This window comes from Streptopelia decaocto, assembly GCF_964273445.1.
Source record: "Streptopelia decaocto genome assembly, chromosome: 25".
NCBI classification, from domain to species: Eukaryota; Metazoa; Chordata; class Aves; order Columbiformes; family Columbidae; genus Streptopelia; species Streptopelia decaocto.
The window spans coordinates 3246744-3270124 of NC_138680.1; the positions used below are offsets into that span (position 1 = coordinate 3246744).

Genomic DNA, 23381 nt, shown 5'->3' on the forward strand with positions numbered 1-23381 from the left:
TGGGGACTCCCCAAAGCGCGGGCAGGGATGTGGGTTTGACGATGGGGACTCCCCAAAGCACGGGCAGGGATGTGGGTTTGACGATGGGGACTCCCCAAAGCGCGGGCAGGGATGTGGGTTTGACGATGGGGACTCCCCAAAGTGCGGGCGGGGGTGCGGGTTTGACGATGGGGACTCCCCAAAGTGCGGGCAGTGGTGCGGGTTTGACGATGGGGACTCCCCAAAGTGCGGGCAGTGGTGCGGGTTTGACGATGGGGACTCCCCAGAGCGCGGGCGGGGGTGCGGGTTTGAAGATGCTGCGCTGTACGATCCTGCACTTCTCTGTATTCATGGGGTGCTTGGCACTGTGATGCTCTGCATCAAATTGGGGTGCTTAAAACCCCCTGTGATCACACTGTATTATTGATTTAACCCCAGTATTGGTGTGATTCGCAATATTTGTTCTCTAGGAATGTCCCGAGAAAGCATTCGTGTACCTAATGCGCCTCCTTCCTTGCAGCTCTGGCTACGTTTCCCCCCCCATTTCTCTTCTTTTTTTGCAGTCCTTCTGCTCGGATTACAAGACAAGCCCATGATATCACCGCTATGAGCTGAGGCTGAAGGGGCCGGGTCTTGGGAGGGGTTTGCTTGGCGAATTCTAGTGAAATTTGCCAGGAAGCAGCAGCTCCTCGCAGCCTATTTCTCAGCCTGCAGGATATTTTCCAGCGCAGAGGGGACCACTCGGCCGGCACAGAAAGAACCTCGCCAAGCGGGACAAGAGCGAGGTCACCCCGCACAACCCACCGCTGGCTCCCAGGTAAACGCCATCCTGCCCAGAGCAGCCCAATTATTGCTAGAGTTGAAGGAGCTCATTAATTAGTTTAAACATTTCTAACCCTCTCTTGCTTCGGGGCTGAAAGTTTGATTCCCCTGCTTCTCTTTTCTCTTTGAATGTCTTTTCTTCCTCCCCATTAGTTTGTTAGAAAGTATGAAGTTTAGATGTAAAGGGCTGGGAAGAAGGGAGATATTTTTTTCCTAATTCCTGCCCCCTGAGACTTGGTTTGGTGGGGTGGGATGACACAGATATCCAGTGTCACTTTGCCACATGTTGTGACCAAGTTACAGCTTTTCCCCCCTTGTTGCTCACAGGCATGCACAGATGAAATAAAAAAGACGTGTTGCAAACTGTCTACAAGTTCAGGCAATGCATATTCCGTAATATTATTAAAATATGCTTGATTTAGAGCAGAAAGCTAGAACACATGCCATCAGCATTGTGTAAATGTTACCAGCTAAACTTCAGGAGCAGTTTAAATGCTCCTCTCTGAATAACTCTGCTCTTTCAGGGGAAAAGGCTCCAGTGCAGATGTTTCCCATTGGCAGAAAGTGCAAAACAATTATCTCTCTACTTAAGAAACTGTTCTGCTGTCATTGCTTGGGCTTCGCAGCCCCTTGCGAAGGAGCCCTGAGCCTCCCAGCAGCTTTCTTGAGGCTGTTTCATTGTGCAGCAGTTGCAGTATTTTTGGAGATGACTCCAGGTTGTGCGGCAATATCCACCTGAAAAGTTGCAGCATGGAAATGTGGGGTGTTTGTCTCTGCAACAAACCCGATCCAGGTGGAGTTGTGGTTCTTCAGCATGCACACAGATAGCTTTGCCTTCTTTTACATTCATTTTTGTTGTTTATTTAAACAGATGTTACTGTGTGTGGGTAAAAAAGGTATAAACACCAAGGTGTTTATACACCTAGGTAGTTGAGAAGACAATAAAGATGCTGGTTTAGCTGTCTGAAGGCATAGTATGAAAACTATTTAGCATCTCTATAATCAACTCATGAAGATGACATTGCAGTGCTTTCAAATTTGTACTGAATAGGGGCTGAAAATAATTGCTTCAGGGTTCCTACTTGCCAGCTCCATTCTGTCTGTATTGAACTACCCAGAGTGGTGGAATTTCCTTGGTTGGAAGCTAGAGAGCAGTTAGGAAACATAAAATATTACCATGAACTACTGTAATAGCAGAACGCAGAGGGAGAAGCCAGAATGGGTCACTAATATGAAGCTGGATACTTCACTTGGGTGATGAGGCTCAGGATGACTCTTTGCTCTCCAGTCAAGCCCAGTGTGGTGCTGGGGCACAAGTGCAGGGATGAGGCCTTTACATAAATGTTTCAGAAAGCTTTAGCAGCTTAGAAAAGCCACCAAGGTTGGACAGTCTTGATGATGCAGTAGAGGACAAAGCCTTGGTCTTCAGCAGAGTGATTTAATAGAGAAACTGTGCATTTTGCTGAGCATACCATCCTTTTGCAAGGTAAGGGAAGACCCAAAATGCATGCCTAGTAATTCTCCGGATTTATTTTCAATATCTTGACTCCTAAGTTCATTTTCTTTACTGTATCACTAACTTCCCGTCTGTTTTTTTTTCCTGTTTCTTCCTTATTTATTTTAACCTTTTATTCTCTCTCCTCCTGAACTGTTCCATGACATCCTTGGTGCTGTTTAAAAAGCCAGCGATGTCCTGTCTTGGGACAACGCCAGGGGATGGAATGATGCAGCAGATCAAGCCGCTGGTTTGTAAAGCGCTTTCTGTGCAATCCTCTGGGAGCACGCGTGTCCAGATACGTGTTTACTATGAAGAATATTTGGGAATACGTTCTGTTTCCTATTAAGAGTACGGCCCGAGGTCTGTGGAGCAGCCAGCTGGTGCTGGCCAGGAGCCTGAGATGTCACAGTTCACATCTCTATTCGTCTTCGTTCTCTGACACCAGGCAAGGGGAGAGACAAGGAAAATAAAGAGCTTCCCAAAATGAAGCCTGTTTGAATTGCAGCTGTGACTTGGAGGGAAGATGCTGAGTGTGTCCATCTGATCCCCAGGCAAGTTATTTTTGCCTTCTGAGATAAATGGATGCATCACGGAGCTAAAACTGGAAGCAAACATGAATTGCTTCAGTTAAAGAAATAGACCTAAAGAACTCTGGTTAGGCAACTCCCACAAACACTGGTTTTTCTGTTGGTAGACTTGCAGCTGTCTTTTAAAACACAAGTCAAGTGCCTTTTCTTTCCTCCTCTCCTAACTTGTGTGTGTCTGTCAGAGCTTCTCTTCTTGTGTTTAGTTTCAACAGCAACAACTTCAACATACATTCCTGGGCCATATACATCTTTTTTTTGCTGTCTATTCTAAGTGCTGTCTGCTGTAGTTTATCCCCATCAGCTGGCAAACACTCCAAACTGTTTTCTGTTCCAGGTAGGACGTACTTCACTAAGATTTTGGGAGGAAGTAAAGAGGGCGCGTGTGTAGGTACCTTTGAATGGGAAGCAGAGGCCGGAAGGTTCTTTAGTAGTAATTAACTCATGTTATTTCTGTCTTGAGTGAGCTGGTGTTCCTGGTTTGGTCTGAGGTGACGTGGTGACATTGAGAAGGGGGTCCTTGCTGGGAGGAGCACGCTGTTGATTTGGGAAGGTGAACAGCCTGTTAATTTTACCTGGTGAAGGCTCCGAAGAAGTAAAAGCTCAAGATAATTCTGAAATGGAACTGGTGCGTGTTTCCCCATAAACCTGTGTCCATCTGCCCCCTTCAAGACTTTAGACCAGAGCCCTGGAAAGGACTGAGTCAGCAGCCAGCAGGAGCGAGCGTTCAAGCTTTAAATTACATGTTAATGTGGCGATGGAGAATCGTCTTACAGCCTGAAGTGCAGGACGGGGAGCCAGGAGACCTGGAGTGTTTTCCTGGCTTCTCCGCTGACTTTATTCAATAGGTTTTTAATGTTCTGTCTTGGATGCTTTTGAATGGGGAGGCCAAAATATATACTTTCAGCATGACGTCATTAATAAATCTGGAGGCTATAAAGGAGAGGGTGTGAGGGGAGGAATGAGCCCCACAATAAAGGGAATAGCCAGCCCAAACCAAACGTCCTGCAGATCTAAGCCTAGATTTGTTCCTTGGGAATTCATGTGCAACTTTATTTAAGGAAAAAAATGTGTCCAACTCTTGCAGAGGTTTACTGAAACATTTTCCTTATTAAATTTTGTTGTTGTGGCTTATAATGATGCTGCCACAGCTGTGTGTGTGTAGTTGGCTGCTGTCGGATACTGTCCGTGTTTAAATGCTCTTAATGAGTCTGTTGTTGGGCTCCTGAAGTTTCCCCGCTGAACCTGGGTTGTAGAAGCACTAAAACCTGCCCGTGTTCAAATTCCACTGGCTTCTGCTTTTCCTGACATGGTGACTTAGTCTGAATAGTTTCTCTTTAGCACCTCAATGAACAAGACCTGTGGGTAGGGGGGTGGTATTTCTGGGGTGATGCAAACACTGTGCGAGCTTTGTCTCCTCTCGGTGTTTGAATGTGGGGCTGTTTTGAAGCAGCCGGTAACACGACCTGGGGGAAGAGGGAGCTGTGGTTGCTGTACACACTGCGGTGGTGTCCCCGAAGCGTGGAGGGTTGTGGCCGCTCTGATCTCATGGAGAATTCCTCTGGGATTTGCTTCCACAGGTGGAACTGGACTAGGAGAGATGGTTTTTTGGACCAGCCCAACCTGGTCCTGACAAAGGTGACACACGATGCCCTGTGGCCTGAGCACAAAATGTGTGTCCTGATTGATTTGCCGTAGTGAGGGTTTGGGATGGGGTTCCTACGGGCTTGCTAAAGTTCCTTTTTGCTGGTCAAACTTGCCTCTGTGGAGCAGGGAGCTCTGGGGCAACCTTGTCCTCCCTCACCCCGCTTCTATTGTTAAATGGGGAACAAAACCCCACTTGCAGTCGTCTTTTGGAGTTTTGAGGTTCTTGGGGTGTCTGACTTCACAAGGCTTTGCCAGGAGTGACAATTACACCTCCTACATTTACTATAATCTTAAATTAGCGTCTCCCTGGCTAATGTTGGTATCAATTAAAGTGACCTGAGGTCTGTTGCCACCCTCCAGCTGCTCGTGGACCACGGGATCTCCCAGTGCTGTGACTTCTTTAAACGGCTCTGACATGGTGCGGTGCTCTGTCTGCTTTGTTAATTAACACCGAAGGGAGCACCGCTCTCAGCTGGGAGCTATTACATCCTGCCTCTGAATGGTTTCCCCACATCATTGTGTCTTTTGGCTGAAATCCTTCAGCAAAATGACTCAAGAGCTTTGGTTTGAATAGCAAGCGGTCCTGGAATTTGGATTTGTGCAGTTTTTAGCTGTTCCTTGGCCTCCGATCACGACACCCCCTATTAACCTGGTCACTGTTTGCCTTGGAACCAGGGAACACGTGCTGACCTGCTGGTTACACACTGTTTGTCCAGCCTTTTCTCCACTAAAATATTCTTATTTAGTTTACTGTTGGGCTCTCTGGAGTATGATAAAACTGTAATTTAGAGGGGAATTTGGTGTGTTCTGTTAATTAAACCGATGTGCCTTCTGATGTCTTGAGAGCTAAAGGTCCTTCGGGACCTGACCGTAGGGCCACTCACCATACGTTATCTGCCTTTGCCTTCTCAAATATCCTGATACACAGCAAGAACATCCAGGTGTTTCAGAATCCGGCAATATAGAACCAGCACAACATTCTAGTGTATGTGGGACAGCCATGGGAAAGCTATAATGACTTATTTAGGAAGAACTCACAGCTAAGCCAGGGCCCTGCTACCCCTCGTCTTAATTTTTGGAGAGAGATTGTTTCAGTTCCACTTAAGTTTGATGAGCATTTGCTGAGGCTTTTAAAATCCAGTGTATGCAGTAGCAAGAAACAACAGCTGCGTGAAATGAAGTAGGTCAAAACAGATGTTTAAAGCAGATTAAAACTCAAACAGATTTTTCCAAAGAGCACGAGGCTTGAGGTTAGACATCCCCGCTTTGGTATCCTTGCTTATAACTAGCACATGTTCTTCTTCTCTGTCATGATCTAAGGGGGTCACTTGCATTTTGTATGCTGTTCGTTGCAATTGCTCTGCCCATGTGTTTATCCTCTGGGCTAAAAAAGCATCTTGTATCCATGAGAAAACATTGTAAGAGGTTTCTTTTGAAATCCGTGCTGGTAGGTACTGAAGTGGGGCATGTCTGACTAGTACTAATGTGCCTTGACCAGAGAGCCTTCTATTTGTACAGAACACATGTATCCTGTGCTGTCGGCCGCGTTTTCTTTGGGAAACCCTCTCTCTGGCATGGGGCAGGACTTATTTTATTCCTCTCTCTCTCAGCTTCACCTCCTGACCTGCAAAAAAGTGAAAAATACATCATTTCCATAGCAGTATTTCCCTGAATGCCTGATGCAAATATATAAATCTCAACCTCGTGAAACCAAGGTGAAAGTACCTGGCTCCTTGAAACCAAATGTTTGCTTTCCAATAATTTTTTGCTGCATATTCCTCCTTTCACCCCTGAGATTTAGTTAGACCTGTTGTAAAGTCTCCACTTGCTTTTCTTGTTCCCTCCCCTGGTGTCCAGTGCTTGACTTGTAACCCACATGTTTTCTACATCATTTGTCTGTTCCTTAGGCAAATGCCTTTGGTCCCCAGGTCTCAAAGCACCTCAGTAGGAAGCGCAGGATCACCAGCCCTGTTTAACACAAGGGGAAACTGAGGCACAGCCCTGGACCTGACCTGCCCGAGGTCCCGCAGCAGGTCAGTGTCAGAACTGAGCTTTAAACTGGAACTTCAGGCTGGTTGCCTGGAGTTTCTGTGGCATCTCGGCAGGCTGGTTAATGTGTTTTGCTGCGTCTCTGTATGTATATCTGATTTTCTGATTGTTTTTTTAGGGATAGCTAAGACCTAGCGAAAATACAGGAGGATTTTAGCTTCTAGACATCCATTTTTGGAGCCAAGTCTTTCCCCTTCTCCCTCCCCTTTGGTGGCTGCCAGGAAATAACGGAGCTTTAAAGAGCTGGGGAGTTTTTTCCCACTATACTCTGGCATTGCTTCATTTGGAAACTATTCAATCGTCAAGCCCCACGTGTGCTGCTTGACCGCTCCATGTGCGGGGACTGCGGGAAGCGGGGCAGAAAAGGGCCAGAATTCAAACTCTGCACAGCATCTGGGTGAAATTCCTTTAACGAGTCAAAAAGCTGCTGGTTCGTGGCTTAAATGATGAGCTTATTTAAGGATGTAGCACTTAGATGACAAGTCAGTCGCTATCCAGACTTAGCAACCCTAAACTGGAGACCATTAACTCCTGCATCGGACAAACTTGGCCAAGATTTCTGCCAAGTGTTTGTACAGTAACATATGTTGATTCTCTACAGATGAAACCGGACATGCAGTGATAGAAATAATTCTTCTATGGTCGTATTGGGAAAACAAGCTTCAATATAAACACCGTGTTGTAATATATTTCATTACCCTTCTGGTTTGCCACTGTTTAAGTGAGCATTTTAGTTTCTTTATTTAAGGAGATGTGGGGAAAAAGGGGTTTAGTTCTGACCTGCGTTTAAACCAGGGTTTGCTGTAGCTTGCTGGAGCTGCTGAACTATTGGATTTACAGAGAAACAGGAAAATCAATGGCTCGCACTTGCGACCTGTGGAATTTTACCCTGGAAAAAATGTTTTCCAGCTAAAACTATTTAGCAAGGTGGTATAAAGTTTGAAATGCTTATAATGGGATTGGGGGGGGGGGTTGTTCTTTTACCCCACAAGAAATAATTTATTGGTCTTTGTTTTTTACAGGGGCATTGTACATAGTCTCCTCCATAACTGCTGAAAGAAGAAACAGAAAGTCTGTGTCATTACCAAGCTTTACTGAAATTTCCTCTTATTTCAGGACAGCCACGCGGTGCCCACCTGCGCTGATCGGCCGCTGGTAGCAAAGGACTTGGCTCGGAGGGCTGGGGGCGCTGAAAATGGCAAGATTCCTGCGTTTTCCCCATAACCACTGTCTCATCGCGCTGTTCTTGGCCTCCCTGAGCCCGCTGGGCTTTGCCCAGTACGAACACTGGCCGTACGTCCCCGGTTACCCCGAGCCGCCCCCGCAGGTCTACCAGCCCCCCCCGAGGCCGGCCAACGTCCCCAAGATCCAGCTGCGGCTGGCGGGGCAGAAGAGGAAGCACAACGAAGGGCGGGTGGAGGTGTTTTACAGCGGGGAGTGGGGCACGGTGTGCGACGACGACTTCTCCATCCACGCCGCGCACGTGGTCTGCAGGGAGCTGGGCTACGTGGAGGCTGTGTCCTGGCTGCCCAGCTCCAAGTACGGGAAGGGGGAAGGTAAGGAGAAGAGCAGCCGGGTTGTACCAGTCGTTCTTGACCAGACAATCAAACTGAAGGGAGAATGAGATTTCCTACAAATGTAACAGAAATAGCGTCTTGGTGGAGTGGTGTCTCTTTAAATCAGGTTCCCATTAGATTAAATAAGAAGTGTTGGCTTGTTTGGACTGAAATAAGTTGAGGAATGAAGAGCTGAAGGAGCGGATCATAGCGTGTGAGCTCTGGCAGGGATGCTGGGGAGCAGCCAGCGCTGGGTAAGGGTAGGACCAGTATACACACCAAGTGTAACTTATTCCCATTTCAAAAAGCTGCTGGTTCGTGGCTTAAATGATGAGCTTATTTAAGGATGTAGCACTTAGATGACAAGTCAGTCGCTATCCAGACTTAGCAACCCTAAACTGGAGACCATTAACTCCTGCATCGGACAAACGAGGTTGGCCAAGATTTCTGCCAAGTGTTTGTACAGTAACATATGTTACACTTCCATTGCCTTGCAGTGAGTCAAACAGAACATCTAAACGCTCCTTCCTCCTATTTGATTTTTCCTCTGAACTGTTTAGGCTCTAAACAGACCTACGTGATGCTATACAAGTCTTTCTTTTCCCTTGTTAGCCTCTTTAGAAACACATGCACCACATTGTGCAGTGCAGACTGGCTATAAAACCCCAAAGGAGTGTGCGCGCTTCATCTCCTATATAAAACTATATTTATAATAATTCTCTTGGGCTGTTCCTGGTGGGAAAAGCTATTCACCCCCACCCCAAATTGTACAGCCCCAAATTGTACATCCTTTCTCGCTCTTTGAAATCGTACGCGATAGACTTGTGAATAATTGCGGTTTGCACCTTGTTGCACCTCATTCCCAAATACGTGCTGAACAAAGACTTTGAAAGGTGAATGTTTGTTTGCTGTAGCAATGAGCTCTTAAAATAACAATGCTTGAGGGAGACTAGCTCTGTAATAGCATGGAACTCCATGGGTTTAATTGTCGTCTTTTCATATGCTGTTAGTTAAATGTTGACTTATGGGGAGTTTTTCCTGCAAACACAGAAGTAACCCACAGATTATTTCCAGTGCAGCAGCAGGGATAAATGTGTCTGTTCCTTAGCACCACTTGTTAGTGCTCGCACCTATAAAATTGCCCATAAAAGAGCAAGCGGACCCAAACAGCGACTTGACCGAGACGCGAAACCTTCAATGTTGTCCCAAGCTGTGGATTTTGGCTCTTGGGGTAGAGTAGGAGATTTCCAAGCAAGAAAGAGGCCGTGACATTTAAAAACAACCCAGAAACTGATTGCCAGGTGATTTTAATGGGAGCGAGTGTTCTCTGCATGCCAGAATAGCCGGGGAAATCTCAATGTAGGGGGAGTTATGCCTTCCTTAAACTGTAGAGCCGGGCTTTGCGGGAGCTCTTTGCTCCTGTTTGGGGGAGCACAGCAAGGGCTGGGGATTAACCAGCTGAACCTAAGAGACCTGGGACAGCCAAGGGAATTGGCTACAGAACCTCCTGGAGGTTCTGAAGATCATCCAAAGGATGTTACTCTTCAGATAAGTGAAGTATTTGGTACCCTAAAATATGGGGATTGCTTGTTTAGGGGGCAAATTGTAGGGGAGCAGCGGCTGCCCAGCGCATTTCCAAAGGGAAAAGCAGCGCTTTGAAAACATGAATCTGAGATGCCGTTGGGGCTTTTCCTCTCAGCTGCTTTGGGAAAACATGACCTGAAGTTTGCAGGTGACACCTATTGATTTGTCTGCTCATCTCAGAAATGACTTCTGAGGAACCTGGTTTTTGTTAAATATATATGCGTGTACATGCGTATGTTGGTGTGCACACTTCTTGCTGGAGGGAAAATGGTAATTACAGTGTGGAAATTGGATCTGGCAATTTGTTTTCAAAGAGCACCCAAATCACAGGGGGTTCTAATCAGCAGCGGTTTGGTAAAGCTTTTGCAAAAATCTGCTTTTAAAAAGCTGGGGCATTTAATCAAAACTTCGAGCTGTCTCCAAGAAGACATTTAATGAGGATTTGATAAACGAGGAGTGATGAGAAGCCTTGAAGAGAGGAGGAGGATTTGGTGAGTATGATTGGAGGGCAGGGTCTAATCAGGCAAATGGAGGGGACCTGGTGACACTGCTGTGAAGTGGCCGTCATCAGAGAGGGTCAGTGGTCAGTTTTATGGGATGTTTTATTTCCATGCAAATAAGGAAAATCTGTGGGGCAAAGCTGTTTACAGTTACTAAGTACCTGAGGTGTATCCTTGATGTTCCTCAGCTGTTTTATTCAAGTTTATTTTAGCAATAATCCCTTCCCTTAACACAACAGCCTCACTTGCTTCTAGTACACTCCCGATTTACCCTCTTCGCGAGTCTCAGGTCCGTTTTCTTTCCCCTTTAGGGAAAATTTGGCTGGACAACGTGCACTGCACGGGCAAGGAGAGCACGCTGGCGGCGTGCACGTCCAACGGCTGGGGGGTGACGGACTGCAAGCACACCGAGGACGTGGGGGTGGTCTGCAGCGAGAAGAGGATCCCCGGCTTCAAGTTTGACAACTCCTTGCTTAACCAAATAGAGGTAAACTCACTTAAAATGCCAAGCTGCTGATCAAGGGCTGGCTGCTGCTGCGCCTTATAGATTGCTCTGGTTAGAGCAAACTCTTGATGGTGCTTCTAGACGCAACTTTCAGATTTGAATTTCAGCCATTCGGAGCATTTTGTGTGTAATAAGAATCTGAAAGCGTTTCTTAATAGGATAAATAAGGAGAAAACGTATTACGCCTGTTCTGCAGTTTTTGGAATTGAAGATGGGTTTATGCTGTTTTTAGGAATATATTTTGAAGGGATCAGGATATGTGCTGTACTCGTAGACCTTAAACCTGCATGACTTTGTTCGTAGTAGTAAATTACTGAGTTTCCTTTCCCCCGATACCTCCTTTTTGGTCCTGGGGTCGGTTTGGAGTGCGGGTCCACAGGTAGGCTGGGATATGGAGGTGAATGGGGCTAACAACCATGGCTTGAAAATGGGTGGATTTGTAAGGAAAGATATACAAAGATTTTTGCACAGTTTGGTTGAGCAATGACCAAGTAACCATGATAACTGTATGGAAATATTTGCGGGAATGGGGGATTAGTACTGGAAGTGATGAAAGGAGTTGAAGAGAGGAAAACGTGGGCTGGTCGCTGGGGGGACAGTTCTGGCTCTTGAGGCTCTTGGGAAATGACAGAGGTGAGATGCTTGAGTCACCTTCCAGAGGACTGGTCAGATCCCTGCAGAACGAAGAGCTGGGGGAATGCTGGGCTGGAAAGAAGCTGAGCTTTCAAAAGAAAAGAAAAAATGTGGTGGTTTTCCTTCAGCTTTTCAGATTGGGAAGTATTTGTGGTGACTCAAACAGCTCCCTCGTTTCAGATGCTCTGGTGTTTCAGTATGTGAATTTAGTGGTTGCCCCTGGTCAAAATGGATCGACAGAGCCTATCCAGTAGCCAGAGCCAAATCTTATTTCAAGCAGAGAATCCAGGATGTATCACATACCACAGTGTGGTTTCCATGGCTCAATCTTGGCTTTGTGCGTGATCTGAAACAGTGGATACAGCCTCCTTTATCACTCTAAAACCAAATTATTCCAGCAGTTGATTGATGTAGAAAAATTCTCCCAGCGTTTTCTTCTACCAGATTTTTGCATTGGAGGTTAACGCTGTGCAGGGTATTTGACAAGGGAAGATAATACGCTCAGTCAAACCTTTTATTGCCCTGCTGAGGCTTTAGGAAAAACCCTGTATGGGTGAGCGGGCAGCATTCAGCATCTGCAAGCGTGCAGATATAGGATCCGAGAGCCCAAATTCTCGCCTTGACCTTGCTAAGGAGGGGGAAGAAAGAGACTTTTCCGGAGGGATCCCAGGCTGCACCCGTCAACGTCCCCGTTGTTGCTCAGGGAATGAGGCGAGATCATGGAACATCCCTGATGGCTTTGGCAGGCGCCTGTTCCCCAAAGCCACAGTGAGCCCTCCAAACAGAAGCCTGGAAGAAAAGATGCTTTAGTCTAGACGGAGGTCACTTCACTCTGGGATGCTTCAGATATTAATCATAAAAGCTTTGGAGGGCTCTGCTTTTCCATTAGCTAAGCACTGGAGTTTGACTAATGAGTTGAACACACTGGGTAATTGAGGGCTGGCTTGTGCCGATGCTGTGGGGGTGCTGAAGCTTCACATAAGTAAAATGAATCATGAGATTGGAGCAGTTCATGTAGCAGGAGCCTGACTCATCAACGGGATCCCCCAGGAGAAATCGGTGTGAGACAAGTCGTGTCCTGGCAGCTCTTGGGAGGGATCAAAGTGTCCATGGATGCGACATGTAATGGCATCCACAGCGATCACTGAGGAGCACTGCTGGGGGGACAAAGTAGAGAGAAGAATAGCTTTATTTTTAAGTACCTGCACTAAGTTGAGAGCTGTCAGACTGGGACTTTGTCTTGGTGGTAGAAAATAGTGTTGCATTTTCTGGGTGGCATGCTCCATGTGTCCATGTGCTTCTCCCCTCCCTATCACTGCCTGGATTTTATGAACAACTGTTGCTTTCTGCAAAACCAAGCTGATTCTTCTTATATCCTTATAAGATCACTGGCAACCAAAGGGATCTTTTTCTGCTGGTTTCATTGCAGCAGAATTAAGGCTGAAGGTGATGTGCTATGCATTTTTAAGATGCCATTGTGGAAGAGGTTTTTGGTCACAGCTAGCTGTCAAATGTTTAAACTCTCTCCCCCTCTCTCAACTTCCCTCCTCTTCTTAATCTTCGCTTTATCTCGTTAGCAGCTGGCGTGACATAGTTTGAGTCAAAGATGATGAGCAGGGTTACTCATAGGGTCATAAACTCCAAAACAGGGAGGTCAAAAGGCTTGTGTGAACGCGAGCTGAAAGTCTTTGCCCTCTCTAACACGCCTGGGAATTCTGCACATCATACCTCGCATTCACCGGAGGAAACATCATCGTTTTGTGAGCTGCTGGGTCCTTTAGCCTGTAGCCCAAAGCTTGCCCTAGTGATATTTTTCTCTTTGGAATGAGATCGGGGGTTGGAATCTCCTACTGAGCAGTGATGCTGCGGTCGGGTCGCTCCACCAGTCCCACTGGCTTCAGCTATTGCACGGACCTCAACCGGTACAAAATCCCCACCGAGTGAGCTTTTAGAAGAGATTTCAGTTTGCCCTGAAGCTGCTTTTACAGCCAGGCTTTACTCCAGATAGGCCTGGTTTAAGATGACGCACAGAGCTTATGTATTCAATTGCACCTTCCAGCGTTGCGTTCCCACACTAATTAGTAACAACTGCAACGATTCCCAAATGCATCTGACTGTTTGCAAACCGATGTTTTTATGACCAGGAGATTCACAGGAGCGAGCGCTGACCTCAGTGCATGTTCATGTGTTGGGGCAGGAGCAGCGATTTTGTTCCACTTTCCTGTTGCAAACGTTCCAGGTAGATCCATACCTTGTGCATCCTGGATACCCCATCACCCTTGGGCTTCCCAGAGCTGTGTGTCCCCACTGCCAGGGACAGCTACATCATCATAAATTCATCATTTAAAAGCATCTTAAAGACCCTTTAGTGCTGAGTTCTCTGGGGCTGCCAAGATTTACCGTGGAAAGCCAAGAGGGAAAAGATAATATCTGACTTCATTTTGACGGGGCTCCAGCTCGGAGGGGCTGTTGCAAGTTGCCGTTTGCTCCAATCTGGCCTTGCTTCCTAAAATCTGACAGGCAGAGAGTTCACACTCTCTTTAAAGCAACAGGATAACCCTCAAGCAGAGTTTATTTTTATTGGACAACGTACATACCTCCATTTCCCAGTTTGGAAGGGCTGCAGATAGGTAGTATAGAATGAGATTTTCCATCGCTATAAACCACTTGGCTGATGTAGATATGGTCAGGCCGATCTTTTCCCGTCACAGCTCATATTTTGAGGGTCACGTCACTTCTCGTCCTGTCCCTGAGCTGTTCCTTACCCTGGTGGGAAGGCACCCTTGCTTCTGTAAGACAAGTTACCATAGCAAAACGTTTTGGTCCAGCGTGAGTGATGGAAGATCTGTGATAAGAAGACGGGAGAGAGAAAGGAGGACGGTTAATTCTTCTACCAGGACCGAGGTTGGGCAGGTCTGAAATCCATCAGAGAAACCCCCATCATTTCTCGCTTGCTATTTTCCACAGCCGCTGCGGCTTTTTTAGCCTCAGGACTTATTCAAAGGGTTGTTTCTCGGAGGGTGATGAATGTGCCCAGCGGGGCAGCCCTTTCACGGGCCGCTGGCTGCTCGGAATTAGCCTGATCCCCCTTTAGCTCGGTGGCCGCGTCACCACGGAAGGTTGCTCACCTTTTCAAAGCTCGGAGAGTGTTTGTTCGGCGCTGATGTGGGCGTAATTACATCGACTGCGTTTTACAGAGAGGCTTTTCCCCCTTTTTAAAGCATTTAGACTGAATACTTAGTCTTATGAACGGAGAGAGCAAGGGCTTGCGGTTTGATTGTTGCGTGTTACTACCTGTTTGCCTCTGGGAGCATTAGGAGGGAGAAAGCAGGTATGTATATTGTGGTATCACATCCTCTCTCATCCCACAGACCTGTGAGAGTAAGCTGAACACTGAAAGGGTTAAAATAAAAGCAGCAGCTGTGCTTGGCAGTGCCGCAAGCGTGTGGCTGAGCCGGGCTTAACCCAGCAATTGTTGTTGAGTGTAAATGCTGCCCACAGGACTCCAGTTGGTGCTGACCCTGCTCGTTGGGATGTTCCACACAACATCTGCTCATCCTGCCTGATGAGGCCAAAGCTGCTGTTAAAACACCACCATTGTTTAACTCAGAATCTGATTTTTTGCTTGCATTCCTCCTTTTTTAGCCACAGCCTGGGGTAAACTTTCTGTTTTCCTTACTCTAACTCACATTAGTGGCTTGGTGGACAAGTCGGGTTTAACCATTGTGGCACAGCACAATACCCATTTTATTTGTGCTGGTTGCTCTTGTAGGAATTAGTGTGGCAGGAACATTGTCAGTGGTGTCTTGGGAGCTCAAAGGAAAAGTTTAATCATGTTGGTTTCAAGCGCTCAAAGCACAGAAACTGATGGAGTTTGGGAGAAATAAGTGCTATAAATATATACATAGAATAGTTTGAGCTTTGTAAAATATAACAAGTGGAATCTGCTGCTTTAGCCGAAGATCTGTGAGCACATGGGACCTTGTGCTATTTGCCCCATGTAAGTGCTGTATCTGGTGGGGCAGGGGCAGCGAGCTGAGGACTCACCTGGAAACACAGTGAAACGGAGGAAAAAGGCTGGAAGCACAATCTGTGCGTCCCCCTGTTGACACGCTGGGGCAAAACGTACAAACAACGGGATAAAATCAATGCAGAAGGTGCGGAGTGATGCCTGTTTCTTGTTGTGCGGCTCACGAGTGTGCGAAAGCCGTGGGGTGGGCAGCACGGACCCCCTTTAATGTCCCTTTCCGGGGTGCCAGCGCCTGCCCTTTGAATGCTGCACAGTCTGCAGTGTTTTCCTGAGTCTTTGCGGGATGCCAGAAGCTCTGAAATGAAAATGATTCAACGTGTGTTCACAAAACCACGAGCAGCAAATGCCATCCCTGCTTTTTCACTTTGTACCGTCCAAATGCGGCACAGACCCACCTGCGACTGCCTCACCAGGCTGACCAGCAGTTTTAAGACCACAGTAACTAACTCCAACACTTAATATATTTCTTAAATAAATGCACGATAGGCGTTTGGGTTTTTTAACCCATCCCCCCAAAACATCCTTAACAAAATATTTGTTGTCCACCCTCTTCCTCTGTGTGCACACATGGAGGCTTCAAATAGGACATACTCTAAATATATCGAATTCCTGCAGTCGTTACAAGTTCACAAATAGATCTGGTACCTGGATTAAAGCACAGCTTTGGCCAGACGGTGGGCAGACGAGGTCTGGCTAAACACACCAGGCTGTGCTGCTATTTCTGGCTTCCTTTTCGCTTTTGGGTGTATGTGAAGCATTAAAAGTCTCACTTCAAAGCCCAGTGGCTTAAAGGCTGCGGTTATGCCAGGTTAAAAGTGGATTGAACTGTATTGTCGGAGTTTCTTAATCGGTGGGTAAGTTTTGCTTCCAACTAAACTGGGCTCAATGGATGAGACCATATAAAATGCTGCTGTACGCTGAGCTGCTGCTGAGTGGAAGGAGGGGAGGGGGACAAGGACATTTTTTGTGCCTTGGCACATGGGGAAATCTTCCTCTTATCCAGGTGTTTGCCACACAAATCAGTGGGGACTCTATTGTGGGGAGTTTCAGATGCTGGTGACCTAAATTGCGACTTGAGCTCCGTGTCTTGACTGTCTGGTTCTCAGCGTTTGGCAATAAAAGGTTTATTTGCCTGTTTGTTATGACAACAGTGAATCTCCTTCCCCTTGGTGTAAATGTTTACTTCTCCAAGCATAAGCCCCGAAGCTGATGCTTTGTGTGTCTAGAAGAGATCTCGGCATCTCTTCTGGTGCTAACTTCAGACAAATATTAATTAATCTGTTTTGGGGTGAGCCATTGTGTTTCTTTAGTGCTGTAATTTCAGTGTGTGATGGTTTCTAACTGCCTGTCTTGGTGTTTCTTTGTGGTGGCTCCTGAGACATCGGGTGTCAGGATGGGCATCTCTGGTGCTTGTCATCTCGGGGGACAAATTAACCTGTTTGTCCCCAGCACCGATTGTATCCAGGGCCTGAGTAGCTGATTCTGTGGTGCTGGATGCGAGACCGTTTCCGTGTTGCATGCATCAATAAACCATTTAGCTAAACCTTAGAACAGACTATGATCTTGTGCGGGTAATAAACTTGGCCAGCTTGCAGCGTCTGCTCCAGATTGCCTTTAAAACAGAAGGAAATGGAGAATGTAAAAGCTTTTGCTCATCGTGAAACCCTCGGACCACGATGTGCAGCATCCTCTCCAAAGCTGATATCTCCAGGGTTCAGTGCTCCTGCCTTCTCACCCTCCATTCCAGCACCAGCCTTTCTTTTCTCCGGTGCTTTTCATTGCCCTGCTTTGCATTGGCAATGGCGAGGCTGCCGCTGAAGCATTTCACGGCTTAGCAAAGGCCTCGGCTTTTGTCATTTATAATCCGTGCTGTATTTGCTCCTGGACCCTCACCCTGAATTGCACTCTCATCCCTTTACACTTTTGTCCTGCACAAACGAGAACAAAAAGTGCTTGCGGTCCAACGCAGCGTGATGTTCCCAAGGGATTCCCGTCCCCCGTCGGTGACCCCTCTTTGTCCTGCAGCATCTATTTCAGCCTGTTTATTTAACAGCTGGGACCTTGTTAGTGACTCAGAGGCGCAGCTCCAGATGTTTAAATGGAAACAGATTCCACCCATTCCTGTGTATGTGGAGAGAGAGCTTTCTACAAAGTCATCTTCAGGGGAAGGGACTTAAGGGTTTCGATAGAGAAGATGCCTCTGGGATGAGCAAAGTCTTTGTGGAAAGATTTTGTGATATGTTCTTAAATGGGGGGAAAAAAAAAAAGACAAAACATCAATTAATTTCTTGTCCAGGTTGCAGCCTTAATGCCTTGGTGTTTGGGAAGCCAAGAAATCCTGGAGCTCTCTTGTAAATGAAAAATGATGCCAATAGGTGCATCCAAGGGGTGGTGGGATAGGTCAGGCCTAGGGAAGGAAGGAGCAGTTTGAGTGGATTATGGGCAATCTTAAAGCAGGAAAGAAACAAACACGGACTATCTGGAGACAGCACACGGGCTCCTTGCGTTTGTTAAATCAAGGATTTGTGGTAAGAAATGCGCCTTTGCCAAAGCTGTGTGTTTGTACCATCACCTGGCGACCAGGCAGCTGCTGGAGCCAGCACCGAATGCTTCTGCTCCTGCTCTGCCGGCCTCAGCATCGCTCATGGGGATGGGTTTTGTAAATAAAATGAGAAAGTAAAATACACAGAAGCAAAATTTCATTGCGGTTACTTTCCTGCCTGCATTTGAGTCGTTTCTCTGGCTGCAAGGGAGCCACACGCAACCATAGCAGCGCAGACCTGCAGCTCTCTGGCTCCTTAATCTCATCGCTGAGAGCATGGCCGTGTGTTTAATGTGAATATTGAGATGCTTTTCCAAAGAGCCCCTCTGCAATCCCAGCTGCTGTGGCTTGAGTTCAGCCGGGGATTCCGGACCAGCGGCTGCACTCTGCGAAGTCACAGTTGTGTTTCTAGGAATGGAATCTGCTCTTGGTATTAATTACCGGGCATAAGTGTTCTGCCATCAAAAAACAGCAAAAGGTGAAAGAAACCGTTATACAAGTTATGTTGGTTTTTGCAATCAGATCTGAAGCCGTGGGGAAGCGTTTGGTTCAGAGAGTGGAAACAAAAGCAGCTGAGGCTCAAGTGAAAACGTTCCGAGCCAGGAATCCTTTTGTGCAAGCTCAAAAACAAGCCCCTTTCTCTTCGCTGTCCCCGGGCAGGCCCTGGCTCTCCAAAGCTGAGATTCATTGGGTTTGTGACCGAGAGTCTTGGCTTGCAGCAGGCGCTTGTGTCCGAGCTTGAAGAGGAGCAGCCATGCAGGTCTTGGATGTGGCTCTTGGCCAAGAAAGGAGTGTGGTGGAGGGGAATATGGCCCAACCCAGAATAGCTGGACGCTTTAATTTTTTTCACTTATTTTCACACTGATTTGCCTTGTAGAAATGTTGGAAGTCCCAGCCAAAATCGCATCTTTGCCTTGAGCAAATACAGATGTGATGCCGTTGCCACAAAGGTTTTGCGATTCGGAGCGGGTGAGACGGGCAGAGCGTTGTCATTGCGTTTCGGAAGAGGTGAAGATGCACAAGCAAGAGGTGCCAGCGAGGAGGTGGCTGCAATGACACAGACCTGGGGCAGAACTGAGCATCATCTCTTCAGCCTCAGACCACAGAGTTATTTTAGCTACGGTCTGATTTTTATACCATTAAATGCAATCAAGCGACTCCAGTGGAAAGCTGGTTGATGCGGAAGCCAGGGTTGAATCTAGGAATAGATGTATTACACTTCCCCCTCCTGCCCTCCAGATTTATTTTGCTTTCTGTTTCTTCACACCTTTCAAGGCTTAACTCAAACAGGAGAAAAACGCCTTAGGATTTCTTGTTGCTTGTGCCAGAATGGGTGACTTTGGTGAAAATAAGGCTGTGGTTTGAGGGGTGAGGCCGGGAGCGATGGAGCAGACCCGCAGGCTCCATGCCCGGGGTCAGCAATGCGAGACACGCGATGCATCCTCAGAACATTCCTCCAGCATTCTAGAGAGCGGAAAGCAACGGCGAGAGCTGATTCAGCCTCGAGCGTGTGGGTGGGATCGTTTCATAAGCGAAGGAGAGGTTGGAGATCCAGGTCTTGATTATGCTGGTAGCTGGATTCTAAGATTGAGAGTTTAGGGGGAGGAAAGGCAAGAGGAAAAGGGGCTGGCGCGCACATCTGCACAGCTGTTGGCCTGGATGGCGGGAGTTGCGCAAGGCTGGCGGGGAAGGGCTGTGGTGCGCGAGCCAGGACAGTTGACTTGTTCTGGGTTCGCTCCCTCTTCTTGCTTTATGGGTAGAAAAACCCTCAGCAGCGTTTTCCCCTTGTGCTGGGAAGCTGCGCATGGTTTTCTCCCTCCCTGCTTTGTGTTGCTCAGCCTTAGACTGAGCGAACCGTGTCCCGTTGGCTTCGGGGCTTGGGCTTCTATTTGCCTTCCTGTAATGTGGGGTGCAGCCAACCCAGCGTTATTTCCTAGAGGCAGCGTTGCTCTTTGAAAGCTTTACTTCACAGCTGATACCTGCATTGCGATCCTCAGATCTCCTTCAAAGGATTGATTTACCTTGGAGCTTCTGTGTGTGGCTACGATGTGAAAATAAGTCATACTTTCGGAGATGAGGTTTCCTCGCTACTTGTAGGCATTTGTCTCCACGTGTACATAAAGCAGGGACGGAGTGATTTAAAGAGGTCTGTTCTAGCCATTAAGTATTGTTTGCTTCTGATTTTTATGTGGAGCCTGTTTTTACCATTAGCCCAGCCGCTCTACACGTCGGTGTTGGAAGATAAAGTATAAATCTGCCTGTATTTGCATTATTGAATACTCCCGGTGTAACAAAAACTCCGTAATGAAAGGAAAACATTCAAATCTGCAACGAGTTATCAAGAGAAAGCTCTTAGTGGCCCTTTCTCCTTGAGAAACCTACAGCATACATATTTCTATCCTTTGTTCTTTAATCTTCCTATGTAAAGCTGATATCTACAGCACTTGGGATTCTTCTCAGCCGTTTGCTCAGACTCACAGCAAACCCTTGAGTTGCTGTATCAGTAATTCTCTGCCCTAAACCTACTCTCTGTGAGCCCAAAGGGGAATGGATGTGGATTGGTTTTGCTCTCAGACAGATCATGAAAATGTCATTGCGTGCCGGTCTGCTATAGCTATCTGGAGATAAAAACACCCTAGAGGGTATGAAATGATGGCTTATTTCATTCTAGTTTGCTCACTTCTTTTTCCCTTGGCAAAAAAAAAAATCACAAAGGGGTTGGATTCGCTAGAACAGAGTCCCAGGTCGGAGCAGCGTTTCTTTTAGTGTGTGTGTCAGCATCTCTGGGGGAAGAGGGACGTGTGGTGGGACCTTTGGGAGCCAGCGGTACCCGAGGCCTCGCGCTGGCTCCGACGGGGTCTTTGCGAGCCCAAGATCCAGCCGTTCAAGTTTGCACCTTATTTTTCACGTCTGTAAAATGACCATCCAGGACAACCCAGTCCAACCAGTTAGTGGGAAAGCGCTGCCCAAACGCACAGCCTGGCAGTAGGAAATGCAGGGATTTCGAATCCTGGCCGGGGTCACGCTCCCCGTTTTTCCCCAAGAGCTTTTATATTCTTGCAACTTTGTGACTTCTCTCTCTTTCCTTTTCTGACTTGGTTTCTGGTTTCTCGTTGCTCTGATATCATAAATCCCAGCAAGGGATTCTCAAATGTTTCTGAACATTAAAATATACCCCTTGGCTTGGAAAATCTGTGGGATACGGATGCTCGGAAGCTGCAGGAATAGAGCAGGGACGAATTGCTGTGGGTTTCTTCAGCATTCTCATTGGCAGCTATTGGAGGTGGGCTGGATGTCTTCATTTCTCTCTGCACCTTATTTCTCAATCTGCAAAAGGCAGCTGAGAACCCTCATTTTCTCCCACCCTTTGAGTGCCCCGTTTATCCTGGAGGCTTTGCAGATTTCTCACCCCCGTCCATCGCTGAGACCTCTAGTGATGCAGGAGTGAGGATAGTGATGGATTAACGATGACTAATAGGTGCAATGTGGGAATAACGACTCTGCTGCTCAGCGGTGGAAGCATCAGGCAGATGTTTAACATCTGGAACGGCACTTGGTGTGATTTGAACGGGGCTTAGCACAAAACACGGGGGTTCAACGCGGTTCCTCAGTGTGAAATCCCAGTTTATTCCTGCTGAGGACCGGCTGTGGCCTCGGATCTTTCTAAACTCAAGGAAAACGGAAGCGTCTGCCCAGCAAAAGACACGTGTGGGTTTTAGCACGTTGCTCATGTCAGGTATAGTCAGGGAAAATGTTCCGTTTCAGCTACTTAAATAGGCAGCGGGGCTGATACTGACGTAACTACGTGTTGCAAACACACTTAGTGCTTTATGTAGGGTGGAAATATCCTGCCGTCACAGATGGAGAAACTCACTTTGGCTGTCTCGCCCCCTTTCTCAGCTCTCAATGCAGATTTCCTCCTCGGTTACTATCTTTTCATGTGCTTTTCCAGTGCGATTTTAAGCTTTGGCTCTGTGTCCTTTGGGTTAATCCTTTTATTACAAACGCTTTTAGACTTTCAGCGGTCAAAACTATTTCCAAACGGATTTAAGGCTGTGATTACCTCTTGTTTCCTGGTGAAGAAACTAAGGCAAGGTAGAGCAGAGAAACAAGGTGCTCCTGGAGCCTGTGGCTCCGGGTAGACACATTTTCTCCATCAAGGGAAGAGCTGGAAACGTTTCCTAAACTACACCGGGGGAAAAGGGAGTTGGAGGTGTTGGAAACCTGCCTGGGGACACCTTTGATGCACAGAGGCTCTGCTGCTCTTCTGACAGCACATAGTCATACGCCATGCAATATTTCAAAAGAATCTGCCACATTTCTTTTGCAGACGGACCTCCCAGGCTGCAAAAGGGTGCACAAGTTTGCTCTTGCAATCAGACCCTTTGAGCACCTTAAGATGCGTCAGATGTAACAAATTTGGATATCATTGTGGGGGTATTTTTCTTTTTGAGGGCTACAGGAGCTTTCCAAAGCAAAGCCCAGACTATGAACTGTGTGTGGGTGGCACTGTCCTTACTGGGTACATCACAGGGTCCTGTTTGCCAGGGTCACTGGGGGCATCTCATGGATGCTCCAGCATCCACGGTGGAAGGAGGAATCAGTGATCTGTAAAACTGGGTGGAAAACGCAGACGATAAAAAAGGGGTTGAGGGGAAGAAAAGGGGGAAAAAAGTGCCTTAAGTGCCTTGCTATACAGAGGCTCGTGTCTCTTTAAAGCTCTGGGCATTTTTCTTTTCCGAGCGATTGAATTTGAGCGAGAGGAGGGGAGGATTCCTCAGTCCTGATGTAACTGTGAGCGGGACCACGTGGTTTTATACTCTATTTTTTTTTTTTTTGGACAAGAAAAGCTCTCCTGGAAGCAAGTTATAACAATTTTCAGTAGCTCTTTTGTAATCGCTTGCCGTGGCGGATATTTTCCAGTCAGCCTTTTGCTCTGGGCTTGGGTCTCTGCGAAGGGTTTGTTTGTGCAGCGTCCTCACGTAGGCTCCAAATGTGAAATCCATTCCATTCCACCTTCCTGACTCATCTGCCGCCCCAGTAACGCTGCAGTGGAGGAGGAACCTGGCTCGGGGTGAAACGCCAGTGTCAGCACATTGGGATCCCAGTTTTCACAGTGGGAAAGGCTTGATGAGAGCCCCAAAGTCCTCCTCTGCAGGCTCCCAGTGTTAAGCCGGCCCTAGCAAAGCTTGGTTCACTTCTATAGTAGCTAAGACTAAGGTCACTGCGCTTCAGGAACAAGCACTTCAGTGAATTAAATGTAACAAAGATTTGTTCGGTAGCCATTTGTAAAATAATGCTTGTTTTTAACAAGGAAAAGCAGCCTCTTTGGCAAGATGAGTTTGCACAAGGTGGAAAGGCCTTTTCCTTTCCCGTTGTGTCTTTTCCTAAACAGCTCATCCTTTCTGCCTCCATTAACCCTGAACAGAACTGGAATTAGTTCCCCGTTTCG

The 23381-nt window shown here is 47.1% G+C and overlaps 1 protein-coding gene across 4 annotated transcripts in view; it reads left to right on the forward strand.

Annotated features, from left to right (window-relative positions):
* Positions 1 to 724: 724 nt before the first annotated feature.
* LOXL2 (lysyl oxidase like 2) overlaps positions 725 to 23381 on the forward strand; it is a 40983-nt gene continuing 18326 nt past the window's right edge. Inside the window, exons 1-4 of one of the 4 annotated variants that reach the window (XM_082072448.1) lie at positions 725 to 796; positions 6438 to 6563; positions 7696 to 8135; positions 10531 to 10706. In XM_082072448.1, coding sequence (XP_081928574.1) covers positions 7775 to 8135; positions 10531 to 10706 — 537 coding nt within the window. In that variant the 5' untranslated portion in view covers positions 725 to 796; positions 6438 to 6563; positions 7696 to 7774. Of the gene's footprint in view, positions 797 to 3113; positions 3221 to 6437; positions 6564 to 6937; positions 7010 to 7695; positions 8136 to 10530; positions 10707 to 23381 lie in introns of those variants that run through there. The other 3 variants (XM_082072449.1, XM_082072450.1, XM_082072451.1) reach the window with 3 other exon arrangements.